The following is a 13,211-nucleotide window of genomic DNA, read 5'->3' as shown; positions in this document are numbered from 1 at the left end:
TCCTGGAAGCTTGGTATTACAGATATCATGCTCTCTTTTTATAAAAGAGGAAACTGAGACTCAGAAAGGTTGAGTGCAGAGTGAGTCCATGGACACACATCAAGTAAATGTCCCAGGAAGGAGTCAAAACCGGGTCTTCCCGATTGGATTCTGAGATGATCACTCTATCCACTGTCATTACTGTTACAATCAGACTATTTGCCAAATTCTTTGGTCCATCTTTTCATTGACTCAGAGACCTGCTTCAAGGGGCTGCTTAGACAGTTGTGAATTACCTTCAGGCTCCTTTTCCACAAATGGTCCCCTCCTTCTTGTGCCTAGCTCAGTCACAGTGAATACTTAACTCCTTCCTGCCTCAGAGGGAAGGTATCAGTTGCATTCTCACACCATCTACCCTCATAGGCTATATCTTTCTGAGGTTGGGATAACCACATGTACCCCTCCTATCATTTCTGTGTACCTCCTAAATGTGGCCTTGCCCCATTAAGAAGATGGTGAGGAGGTGGTGGTGGAGAGCACATGCTGCTAGCCTTTACAGGAATTCCTGTTTTTGCAGCTTTTAACCCTTTTACATGCCCCCTTCCAATAAAATAATACATGAAGCAGCATTCAATAAATTGTTAGGTGCCCTTTTCATGCTAGGCATTGGGAATACAAGAAAAGGCAAAGACAGTCTCTACCTGCAAAGAGCTTACAATCTAATAGTGATGGTGGTGGGGACAACAAGCAACCAAATATACACAAACAAGCTATGTACAGGATAGTATATATGGGATATAGGGATATTTTGTACACCAAGCAAAGTATCCTGTACATCATCCTGTGTCCATGGCTCCTCTCCCAGGCTGGACACTGAATTTCTCCAGGACAAGGACCTGTACTGATCAGCTCCCACCTTCTCGGCTTCCAATCCAGGGCCTGGCAAGAAGGCAGGCTTTCCTGGTTGATTTGAATCGGGCTGCCTCTGAAAGGAAGGTTAGATACTGGGAGGAACTTTTTGACTGGTCGGGAGGGCTCTGTGTAGTTTGGGATGTATTAGTGGCTAAAGTGCTGAATCCCGTACCAGGAGACCTGGGTTCAAATCCTGTTGCCAACGCTTAGACTAGGGCTAATTCAACTTGTTGAGTCTCAGTTTCCCCTTATGTACAAGGAGAACTCCAATCCCCGCACTCTTTCATTCATGGGTTGTTATGTGGCCTCGAAGCTCTCTGGAGATGAGGCAGACTCCAGGACAGGTTTAGCTTAGTTTCTTCCAGAGGCCGGGGAATGGACAAAATGACCTTTCAGAGTCCCTTTTTCCCCGGGTATCTCTTAACTCCTCTTGACGTAGACGAACCAAGTTCTCCCTACAGCGGCAGCTGCCAGTGCTACAGCAGGGCCCCGCCCCGTAGGGATGGGCGGGGCCCAGGCCTGACTCTCGTCTCCGATTGGCTGCCGCAGTTTCTGCCTCGCTGTCACTCCCCGGGGCGCCCCCTCTCGTCAGTGTCAGTGCCTCCTCCCTGCTCAACCCCGCGCCGAGGGCCGCTTCCCGTCGCAGGGGCTGCCGGGACAGTTCCAAGATGGCGGCGACGCTCCGAGCCGTCCTTGGTCTTTGCCAAGCGTTCCATTCATTTCCCGGCTGCTGAGCGGGGCAGCGGAAGCGCGGGAGAGGCCGAGGGCCGCGGGGGAAGGCGCAGGGGGCCACGCCGGGCCCGGGGCCGGCGCCGGGAGCCGCGGGGCCTCCCGCTGACAGGCCGCCATGGCCACCCTGGAGAAGCTGATGAAGGCATTCGAGTCCCTCAAGTCCTTCCAGCAGCAGCAGCAGCCTCCGCCGCCGCCAGCGCAGCCTCCGCAGCCGCCCCAGGCGCAGCCGCCCCAGCAGTCGCCGCAGCAGCCGCCCCAGCAGCAGCCGCCGCCGCCGCCGCCGCCGCCGCCGCCGCCGCAGCCCGGGCCGTCCGGGGTGGAGGAGCCGGCGCACCGACCGTGAGTGGCTGGCGCCGGCCGGGCGGGGAGAGCGAGGCGCCCCGGCCCCTCCCGGGACCCCGGCGGGGGCCGCCCTCTGACCCCGAGGAAGGGATGGGGGTGGGGCTGCATCCTCCTCCCCTCCCCGCCCCAGGGGGCGGGCGGCCCGAGCACCTGTTGTCCTGGCCCGGAGGGGACGCGGGGACCCCTCAGCCTGTCACCTCCCTGGCCCTGAGGGAGGGGCCCTCGTCACACCTCCTTGCCAACCTGAGGCGACATCGTGGGGACCTGACCTCTGTCCCCTCCTAGGCCCAGAGGGGACATCATGGGGACCCACCGTCCTGTCCCCGACCCGACCCGTCAGCACATGGAGACCCCTCAGCGTGTCACCTCCTTGGCTTCTCTCCCTGTCTCCTCCCCGGCTTGGGGGACTTTATAGAGCCCCGTGCGTGCCTTGAGGAGGGGACCAGAGGTCCCCATCCTACCCCTCCCCCAGCCCTCCGGGGACACCGAGGGATCCCCAGCCTTGTTCCCCTTTCTGGGCTGGGACTCCACTAGCCCTGTGGGAGGGGAGATTCTCACGCCCCTCAGAGATCCCGGAACCGTGGACCTGTTTCTCTTCCCGTTAATTTCCTCGAAGACTTAAGTCCCCTCAGAGTCCGTGTATTTGCAGATGATCGGTCCTCCTCCTCCTCCCATCTCCCGTCAGCAGGGTCTGCTTCCTGCTAGATTCCTGGGGCGCTTGCCGCTTCTCAAAGTTTGAGGGGAAGGAAGGATCAGAGGAATTTGAATGAAATCTCGAAGTTGTGGTCAGTGAAAAAGGTTTATGCAGAGTTAATTGTTCCAGCATTTAGAAAGCTAATGACTTGGTCATCGTGGGGGTGAAGGGTGGGGCAAAGGATGTCCAGTGGAGGGGGTACATTACAAAAAGAACCTTAGGGTTGACTCTTTTAGAGCTGAAAATTTTGGCTTCATTACTAAATTCCATAGAGTGTTAAATTCTAGTCAGGGTCAACATGATGATGATGATGACAGTGACGATGATGATGACAGTGACGATGATGATGATGACAATGACGATGATGATGATGATGACAATGACGATGATGATGAAGGGGCCCAACTTCCCACTTTCCGTGTTGGTCTGTACGAATTTGAATAGGTTGTACATAGTAATAAAAATAATAAAAAAGACTTATTCTTAGTCCAGGAATTTAAATTTTGAATAAAGGAGAGAGAGCAGTTGTGACAGTATTTGGGAAAATTGCCTGAAGTCCATTTTTTTTTCTCTTAGAAAGAAAAATGCTTCTGGGGGCTATAGTTCAATTGTTGCAAGACTAGTAAGATAGTCTTGAATATATTTTCCCTATGTTATTTGTAACTCGTTTGAACTTGGCACATACGATAATTCTGAGATGCAAATTACAAAAACATGTCAATTTGAATGAATGAAGAAGCATGTAAGTGCTTACTATTTACCAAGCACTGGGGTTGCAGATAGAAAAGTGACAATCTCTGTTCTCAAAGAGCTCACATTTTAACAGGGGAAGACAACACATATAGGAATAAAATAAATAAGACTGAACTTAACAAATGTCATCCTTTTATAGACTATTCACCTAGTTGTCTGCTACTCTGTATTCTTGAGAATTTACTTAATTGAAACAAATATATAGGCCACTATGAAAGCTGAGGACTTGATGTGAAGTTTTGTCTGTTTTTATCAGGAAGAGTAAAGATGATGTCAGTGAATATTGGCTTGAATATAGTCTTGTACCTTTTTAGTAATATCATTGTAAATAAATAAGAACATAATTCACTGAAAAATAATTATGCAGAATTACTTTAACTACTTTGTTGGACCTAAATGTCCGTAGGTGTAAGTTCTTTTTCCACCAATGCCAGGCAAAACCCCTTTTTCATCCTGTAAATTCTTGTGTGTCCTCACATAAATCCTCCTTAGAGAACCTGCCCAATGTACTGGGAACGTGACTCTGGTTCTTTTATTGGCTAAGGATATGGGGAGAACAGTGGAATTATTCATCTTTGGTTTCTCAGTTTTGCTATACAACTGGTCCACCTTTTTGTCCTGGTCACTGCTGCTAGCTTAAAACATTATTTAAATCAAAAGTTTATTTTTACTCTAAGATTATGTTTCTGCAGACACAAAACAATCCATTATGGGCAGTTTGCTTTGAAAAATAGTATATATTAAATTTAACAAGGTAGTAATCAATTACCCAGCTTGTATCCCCTTCAAAGCTTTGTTTTCTTCTGTGTATTTTAAAAATGTTATATTGAGCCTCTTTTTTTTTTTTGGCTAGGCAGTGGGGTTAAGTGACTTGCCCAGGATCACACAGCTAGTAAGTAAGTGTCAAGTGTCTCAGGCCGAATTTGAGCTCAGGTCCTCCTGACTCCAAGGCCAGAGCTCTGTCCACTTATCTACTGTGCTACCTAGCTGCCCCTTTGCCTCTTTTTTTCACTAAGACCACTATCTTAAAGGAGATGATTTTGCCTAGCCAGGTTTAGAGAAGCCTATCATCAACTAGTTTGCCATAAACCTTTTGTTACATTTTTTTTGGAAGTACCCTATAACTTATTCCCCAAGTAAAAGCCCTTATGTATAACAACAACAAAATAGTCAAGCAAAACACATCCACATATTGGCTTTATCTAAAATTGTCTCATTCTACGCCTCTAGTTCATCACCTCTCTGCCTGTAGGTGTGGTGAATGCTTCTTCATTACTCTAAAATCATGATCAGTCTTTGCACGGTTCAGAGTTTTGAAGTCTTTAATTGTTTTCCTTAACATTATTATGGTAATCATATACATTGTTGTCTTGGATTTACTCATTTCATCCTGTATCAGATTCTAGAAATCTTATCTAGAAATCTTTCTCTGAATCTGTCATATTCAGTTCTCTCATTTTCATTATTCTCATATTTTTTCATTACAGTCATATACCATGATTTGTTAAGGCATTCCCTTGATGAGTGTGTACCCACTTTGTTTCCAGTTTTTTGCTACAAGAAAAAGTGCTGCTATGATTATTTGTCCATATGAATCTTTTCCTTCTGTCTTTGACCTGTTTAGGATATATGCCTAACAGTGGTATTGCTGGGTCAGAGGGTGTATATATATATATATAGTTTAGTGATATTTAAGATATAGTTCCAAGTTGTTTTCCAGAGCGCTTGGATCAGTTCACAGTTCTATCAACAGTCCATAGTGTGCCCATTCTCCCATAACTGGACCAACAATTGCCGTTTTCATTTGTTGTCATTTTTGCTAATCCTGTTTATGTGAAGTAGAACCTCAGAGTTTTAAACTCTACTTATCATATTCAGATCATTGCTAGTAATATGCTGTTGTTTCTTCATACCCTCCATGAATCTTTCCAGCGCTAGTAGGGTTACTTATAATTTGATTCTTCCAAAGTTTTGGCATATCATAATTTATAGACATGAGTTATCCCTAGTGGTATTAAAGGGATGGATATTTGTGGCAACGAGGAGTTTGGAATTTGCAAGTAACTAGGCACTCAATAGTATCTCAAATGTGAGCTAGCCCAGTCTCTTCATTTTATTTTATTTTATTTTTTAGGCAATTGGGGTTAAGTGACTTGCCCAGGGTAACACAGCTAGTGTCAAGTGTTTGGTCTGAGGCTGGATTTGAGCCAGGTCCTCCTGATTTCAGGGCTGGTGCTCTATCCACTGCATAGCCCAAACTCTTCATGTTCAATTCTGGGCTCAGTTTTTTTTTTATCTTAATTGGTGTTCAAGTGTGCATGTTGATGGACTGTCAGTCTAGATTCGTATTATAGACTAAGCAGCATATGTTTTTCATCTACTTCTGTTTTTCCAGTGTGGATGGTTAGAATAACTCTTGCATTTATTCTAGCTTCCCTATGGAGGCTTTGGGAGGATTCTTGGTCTCGGTATGGTTAATGTGATGGATGCCATGTACAAAATTACTGTTAGAAAGCACTAGTTTAAAGTTCATGAGATTTTGCCACACAAAAATGTGCCAGGTTAAATTTTGGAATGATAAACTAGAATCATCTTAAGCCTTACCATTCTGTTCAATTCAGCAAATATTTAAGAAGTATAAACTAAAGCTGTGGAGTGGGGCTTCGTTAGAAAGATTAGACTGAAACCTCCTTTGCCTTCTAGAAATTTACATTCTGTGGGAGGGGAAGGGATACAGCTGGCACACATCTGTACCCATTAATTATATGTACTCTAATTTGAGAAAGCTATGAGCATTAACAGGCACTTACTAGCTATGTGACCCTGGGTAAGTCATTTCACCCTGTTTGCCTCAGTTTCCTCATCTGTAAAATGAGCTGGAGAAGGAAATGGCAAGCCATTCCAAAAGGGGTCACATGGAGTCGGAAACCATTAAAACAGCTGAGCAGCAAATGAGCATCAACAATTGAAAGGACCAATGAAAGCTTCGTGTGTGTGTGTGTGTGTGTGTGTGTGTGTGTGTGTGTGTGTGTGAAGAGGTTGAGGAGGGTGTGCAAATGTTTAGAGGCAAGAGATAGCATTGTGAGTTTAGAAAGTCATTAGTAGGCCAGTGTGGCTGGAAAGGAGGGTGTTAGAAAGCCTGTGTGATGAGGAGTAATGTGTATGAACTATAAATTCATTGAGGTCAGGATTTAGTTTTAGTTTTTGAATTTCAGCTTTGAACTTAGTACCTTGCTATGCTATAGGTGGAACATAATTTGAGATAGAGACAAGTTTAGAAAGATAGGCTGGAGCCAGATTTTTAAGGAACTTGAAGGCTAGGCCAGGGGTGGGGAACCTGTGGCTTTCTAGGTCCTTGGGTATGGCTTTTTGACTGAGTCCAAGTTTTACAGAACAGATCCTTTTATTAAGCGTATTTGTTCTGTGAGGTTTGGATTCAGTCGGAGGACCACACTTGAGGACCTAGAGGGCCACATGTAACCTTGAGGATGTAGTTTCCCCACTCCTAGGCTAGGCTAAGGGGTTATTTTGTCCACAAGGCAGTATAGGGCTACTGAAGATCTCCCCCCTTTTTGGGGGGGGGCTAGGCAGTGGGGTTCAATGCCTTGCCTAGGGTCCCACAGCTAGTAAGTGTCAAGTGCCTGAGGCTGGATTTGAAGTCAGGTCCTCCTGACTCCGGGGCCAGTGCTCTATCCACTTCGCCACGTAGCTGCCCTTACTGAAGATCTTTTGAGCATAGTAGTGACATGGTCAGTCAGACCTGTGACTTACGAAGATGATTTTGGTAGCTGTGTTTAGCTAAGTTCAGAGAAGCCTCTCATCAACTGGTTGGCCTGCAACCTTTTGATACATTTTTTTGGTGCTACAACAAAGCATGAAATGAGGACTAAGGCTAATAGAATTTTCACTCTGTATTAGTGGAAAGACTACTCAGATGGTTTAAAATACTTGTGAAGTATTGAAATAAGCATTTAGTGGATGGAATGTTAGGTTTGCAGAAGAGAAGGCCTGGGTTCAAAATCTGGCTTTGCCCCTTAGTACTAATATGAACTTGATGTAGTTCTCTAACCTTCTGAACCTAAGTTTCCTCATCCATCAAATCATTTTCATAAGGATAACAGCGTTTATATAGCATGTTAAAGTATGCAAAGCACTTTATATTTGACTCCCTTCCCCACAATGTCCATGTGGTATTATCCCCATTTTTACAGGTTAAGAAATTGGGACTCAAAGAGGTTAAATGATCTGCCCAGTGTCCTATAGATAGTGAGGGTGGTCTCCAAAATGGAAGACTCATGGGCTTCAGGATCACCCATTTGGAGGGTGGGAAGGTGAGTCTCCTATAATCTCCAGTACAATCATACCTTCCTTCTTACCTGGTACCCCCTGACATTACTCCACTCTGCTCCCTCCTACTACTGTGAAAATTATCAGCCTCTTTCCATTGACTCTGGCTCCCTTTGACCCTCATTAACCTACTTCATTGGCTGTTCAAGGGCCTTTGGGAAAATTACTTTCCTTCCTCCCCACATCATATTTACACCCAGTTCCCCAGGCAGCTGGAAAGCAAGCACTTTCTGGTGGCTCTGTGCTCGTTGGCTGGCTCTGTTAGCAGGCATGTATGGGAAGATCTTTATTATTTTTTTTCCCCCTAAATCCACTGCTTTTCTGAATTCCTCTACTACTGTTGAAGGTACCACCATGCTTTTAGAAGTCAGCCAAGTTGACAAGTTTGTTGTTATCCTCAGCTCCTTAACTCTCACTCATATATTCAGTCATCTGCCACATACTGTTTTTCTACCTGTACATCTCTCATATCCCTCCCCTTTTCTTTACAGAAATGATCACTACCCTGGTTCAGGCCCTTATTCTTGCCAGGACTGCCAATGACTTTCTATTTGGTTTTCCTATTTCAAACCTCTCCCCATTCTGATCCATTCTCTGCATAGCTGCCGAGGTGATTAACTGATCTTGTTACTTTCCTACTTAAGAAACTCTAGTGGCTCTCTGCTGACTGTAGAAGAAAATATTATTTCATCTTTATCCCATCCTCTTTAAATTTCTATTTTGTGTCTAAGTTTTATAATTTACAAAAGCATTGGTTCTGTAGTATGTGTATATAACTTATGAATAAGTCATTTGGGGGTATATGCTCAAAAATATTTTACTGAAGGGAATGCATGATTAAGAAAGGTTGAAAAACTACTGGACTTAGATGACCTTTAAAGGCCCTCTCTTCCTGCCCTACATCTGTGATCCCATGATTTTAAGTTGAGGAAGAGGCTGATGCAAATAAGGCATATTTACTTGCCCTCCCCTCCTTTCTTACTCCCATAACTAAATTGAAAAACTTGGAAATCTCATTTGACTGAAATATGCCGTGTCTATTTTTCTATTTTATGACTGGTCTGTTGGGAGTCATGTTAGTGGAGAACATATTTTGAATGTTCCAAGTGGAAAGCAGAGTCTGAACAAACTCCAGGAAGGCAGACTCCCCTTCTTTTCATATGCTTTCCTATGTCTTGGTGGTGCATGGAGAAGAGAGATGTTGGAAAATGGAGAAACTGTTGCTACTGCTGCTTCTGGGGAGAAGAGTGGGCTCAGGCTATAGTCCTAAGAAGAAGGTGGTTATAGGTTGCTCTCAGGTATTTTACGAGCCAGATTTGGGGAAATTATGGCCTATATTCAGACGAGTGATGTATATTTTAATATAGGATCTTTTTCTTTTCAACTTGTATTTCATGAGCGATTTAGTTTTGAACATGGTGTGGCCAAACAGCCATGTAATGACAGTCCTTAGAAAGAAGCACTTGGGTGTAGGGAGGAGGCCAGGCAGAGCATGGCAGCTGTATGGCCCAGTGGATAGAGCACTTGCCCTGGAGTCAGGAGCACCTGAGTTCAAATTTAACCTTAGACAGTTACTAGCTGTGTGACCCTGGGCACTTAATTCCAGTTGCCCCCCCCCCCCAAACCCCCAAAGCCCAAACCAAACCAAAAACAAAAACAAAGCACTTCAAAGACCTTCCAAGTATATTGTATTAAGTGGATGCCTAATATATGCATTTTGAATTGCGGAATTGACTCTTCATCCTGTAACCATTAAGTCTCTTTTGATTATGTACTTTTGTTTTTGATATTCAAAAGGCGATTGTATCTTTAGTTCTATGTAAGAGTTTCAGTGAAGACAGACATTTTTGTTTTAGTAAGATATGTTGATTTTTTTTCCCCTGTAGTAAGACTTATACCCAAATTAGAATTTTTCCAGCTTAATGCTAAGAAGAATGTTTGGAAAACCTTGGGAGAAGAGGATTTTAAGGAAATTTGGTGTGCCTTTGCAGTTTGGATAATTTAGCTGCTCAACCCATCTCTAAACTTTATTCTTTTGTCCTTAAAGGAAGTAAAGTAGTTAAATATGTTTTTTACCTAGTGCAAAATAATCTAGTATGGACCAGAAAGCCTCACATACAGTATATTCATTAGTTGTCCGGATCTAATGTTTTTCTGATTTTAAAACCTAACCTAAAAAAGGACATCTCTCTTTTTCCCCTGCCAATTTGACACAACTTGGATTTTTTTTAACCTTTAGATACAGTATAAGAGGTTGCTTTAAGGCTAGCTTTCCAAAATAGATTAAAATTTTTTTAGAACAGGTAAAAATATTTTTGTGGAATGTTAGTACATGTCTTAAAGACTCAGCATGTCCAAGTGGTATTGCATATTAGTTCCAGGAACTGAAACAAAATTAACAAGTATTACAGTGTATTTGTTCAGTGTTTTTAGCTGTTAGAAAACACAGACATTCATCAATAGAACGGGCACAGAAGTTTCCATCTGTGTTCAAAAAGTTTGGAATCCTCAAATTTTTTTATCCAGCAGGGACCATAGATATTATCTAGTTCAACTCCCTCATTTTACACATGAGGAGACTAAGATCCTGAGAGGTAAAGTGATGTGCAGGGGTCAGGCAGCTAGTTAGTGGTCTAACTGGGAAATTAACTCCGGTCTCTTGACTTATGGTTCTTCGTGCTTTTCATTAGACCACGACCACCTCACCTGTACCACGTATTCATTATGAGTCACAAACTGATCTCAGTTTTTTTGGTGTTAATGTTCCACTTGAAAGTCTGTCTTTGGAAATAAAATTCATCAAGGCCCTTGTAGAAAGCGTCTGTTTTATGGGCTAGTCCTTTCTTTTGATCTATGGATCAGCAATGCTAGACCCACGTTCAGTGTTTTAGTTCAGGTGTTTGAATATCAGCAAATACTTTAGCTCCTTGTCAAATTAAAAAATGTGTCAGCCAAAGGCAACACTGGTTTAGAATGTAAATTTTTTTGTAAACTCTGAGAGAAGGATGGGGAAAGACCATGAGTGATACTGCCTCGAAACAGCAGGAAATGGTGGAGGGAAGAACAGGTTTATAGAGAGATTGGTGAAAAACCCATTAAAGATGGATTATCTTAGGAACATTTAGGGATAAAACTGGAAGGGAGACTAGAAACAGATGAAAAATGGATTTCTATAATGAACTGTTTTTCTCTGTCAGTGACAGGTCTCTGATATCAGAGTCACACGAGGAAGTAGAAGTGACACTAAAAAAAGCAAAGATGGAAAGAGTAGTTTTACTGGACCAAGCATACACAGAGGAAGTTTATGCTGCTGAGAGGTGGGGAGGGACACATAATTTTGAAAGTGGTGAGGGACTGATAATAAAGATCACCGAAAGAGGGGAGAATACTAAACACTTGGAAACAATTTTGAGTATTATTAATATTGGAAAGAGGGAATCAAGATACCAGTAATTACTGACATCTATTCCTACTTCCTCATCTGTATAGAATCTTTATGAGAAGAATGTACATAAGCATTAGGAGCATCCATCTTTGATGAAGATATGAAAAAGATATAGCCAGGCTTTTGCAAATAGGTGGTGCAGTGGATAGAGCACCTGACCTGGAGTCAGGAAGACTCATTATCCTCAGTTCTAGTCTGGTCTCAGACACTTACTAGCTATGTGACCTTGGGCAGATCACTTAATCCTGTTTGCCTCAGTTTCCTCATGTATAAAATGAGCAGGAGAAGGAAATGGCAAACTGCTCCAGTATCTTTGTCAAGAAAACCCCAAATAGGTTGACAGAGTCAGACATGACAGAACAAAATAAGGCAGCTAGGTGGCACAATGGATAGAATGCTGAGCCTGGAGTCAGGAAGACCTGAGTTAAAATCTGGTGTTGTTGCTTTAGACACTTGCTGTGTGACCCTGGGCAAGTCATTTAACCCCTATTTGTCTTAGTTTCCTTATCTGTAAAATGAGCTGGAGAAGGAATGGAAAATCACTTCAGTATCTTTGCCAAGAAAACCCCAAAGGGGTCACAAGGACCTGGACTGTGGCTTTAACAACTGGACAACAACAACACTTATAGCAAATCTGTTCTTTCCAATAATGTGATTAAATGAAAGGTGTAGAAGACATAGGATCTCATTGTGCTTGTGGTTTGTGATTATTTATTAAAAAGCATTTTATTCAGTAGAGAAAAAGATTTTCCTCTAATAAGGAATCTTCCATGCACACGTCAAAAACATGGAAGATTCGTTGAAGGACACAACAGATTATGTCAAGTGAGCATAAAACAGAAGGGATTTATGCTCACTAATGATGTTTGCAACTATCGTGGAGGGTGTCAAGTACAAAGTTCAAATGGCAGAGAGATTCCCTGTTCATAGCCAGGCCCTTTCGATCTTTCTGGATTATATTGTGCTGATTGTATCACCTACCCACTGCCAAACATCCTATTAAAAGAGATCTGTAATCACTCAAAAGCGTTTGGCCAGTTAAGACAGATGGATATCTTATTCAGGAGAGAAATTAAGAAATGCTAATTATACTACAAATAATACAATCTGCTCTGCTTCCTAATAATAGTTTTGGTATGACAGTTGAAATTCTGCTGTACAATAAATTCATTTCAGGTTTCTTTTATCTGCTTGGTCCTACTGTTATGGGTGGTATTGAGCTTCTACCTTTAAAGATATTTGTAATTTGTAGCTAAGTAAGACTCTGAGTAGAAAGAAGAATTTAACTAAGGGGATTGAATCATGTTTGAATTTTGCAATATGTTTTCCTGATAGTTTTTACTCTGTGTACTTGTGATGCATAACTACGAATAGCTTATTTTGTTGATAATAAACTTCTTCAGAACCATTGGGACTGGTAGATTTAACCTATATAAAGGATTAACTTCTAATGAAACTTATTTTCTGAAAAAGTCCCAGTTCATCCAGGATGCCTCTTTATCAGAAAAGTATTTCTTCTAATTCCAGTCAAGTGATTGGGAGGGTTTTCATTTGTTGCCTCAAGTAATCCAGGTTTTTAACTCCAGCACATCCTGTGATTCAAATGTTAGAGACTTTCTCCTTACTCTTCTGTTTTTAAAACTTTTTTATGCTAAATTAAAGTTCAATGCCATTGAATAAAAATGACTTTGGAGATAAGGGCTCAATTTTACACATTGAGTGTATCTGTCTCTTTGTTTTTTATTTTCCATCATGAAGACCCTTGTATGATTTTTTTACTTGTATCTTTACTTATATCTTCTTCAGCTTTGTTTGAAATTGGACAACTAGAATGGCATATTATATACTCCAGATGTTAGTACTCCGTGGCTTTGTACAGGATAGAATAATGCTTTCTCTTTTGTTTATCGTGTTCTTATTCCTAACAGTATGTCTCATTTTAGCAGTTTTATTTAAGACATCTTTATTTTGTAGGGGGGCATTGAGAGGGTATGACTTGCCTAGGAT

The 13,211-nt window shown here is 42.4% G+C and overlaps 1 protein-coding gene across 3 annotated transcripts in view; it reads left to right on the top strand.

The window, feature by feature from the left end:
* Positions 1–1,646: 1,646 nt before the first annotated feature.
* Positions 1,647–13,211, top strand: part of HTT (huntingtin) — a 209,914-nt gene continuing 198,349 nt past the window's right edge. For all 3 annotated transcript variants that reach the window (XM_020992153.2, XM_078148998.1, XM_078148997.1), the window contains exon 1: positions 1,647–1,962. In XM_020992153.2, coding sequence (XP_020847812.1) covers positions 1,739–1,962 — 224 coding nt within the window. In that variant the 5' untranslated portion in view covers positions 1,647–1,738. The remainder of the gene's footprint in view (positions 1,963–13,211) is intronic.

This window comes from Phascolarctos cinereus, unplaced genomic scaffold, assembly GCF_003287225.1.
Source record: "Phascolarctos cinereus isolate Bilbo 61053 unplaced genomic scaffold, phaCin_HiC Scaffold_9;HRSCAF=440, whole genome shotgun sequence".
Taxonomy (NCBI): domain Eukaryota; kingdom Metazoa; phylum Chordata; class Mammalia; order Diprotodontia; family Phascolarctidae; genus Phascolarctos; species Phascolarctos cinereus.
This window is presented reverse-complemented; position numbering and strand designations above follow the sequence as displayed.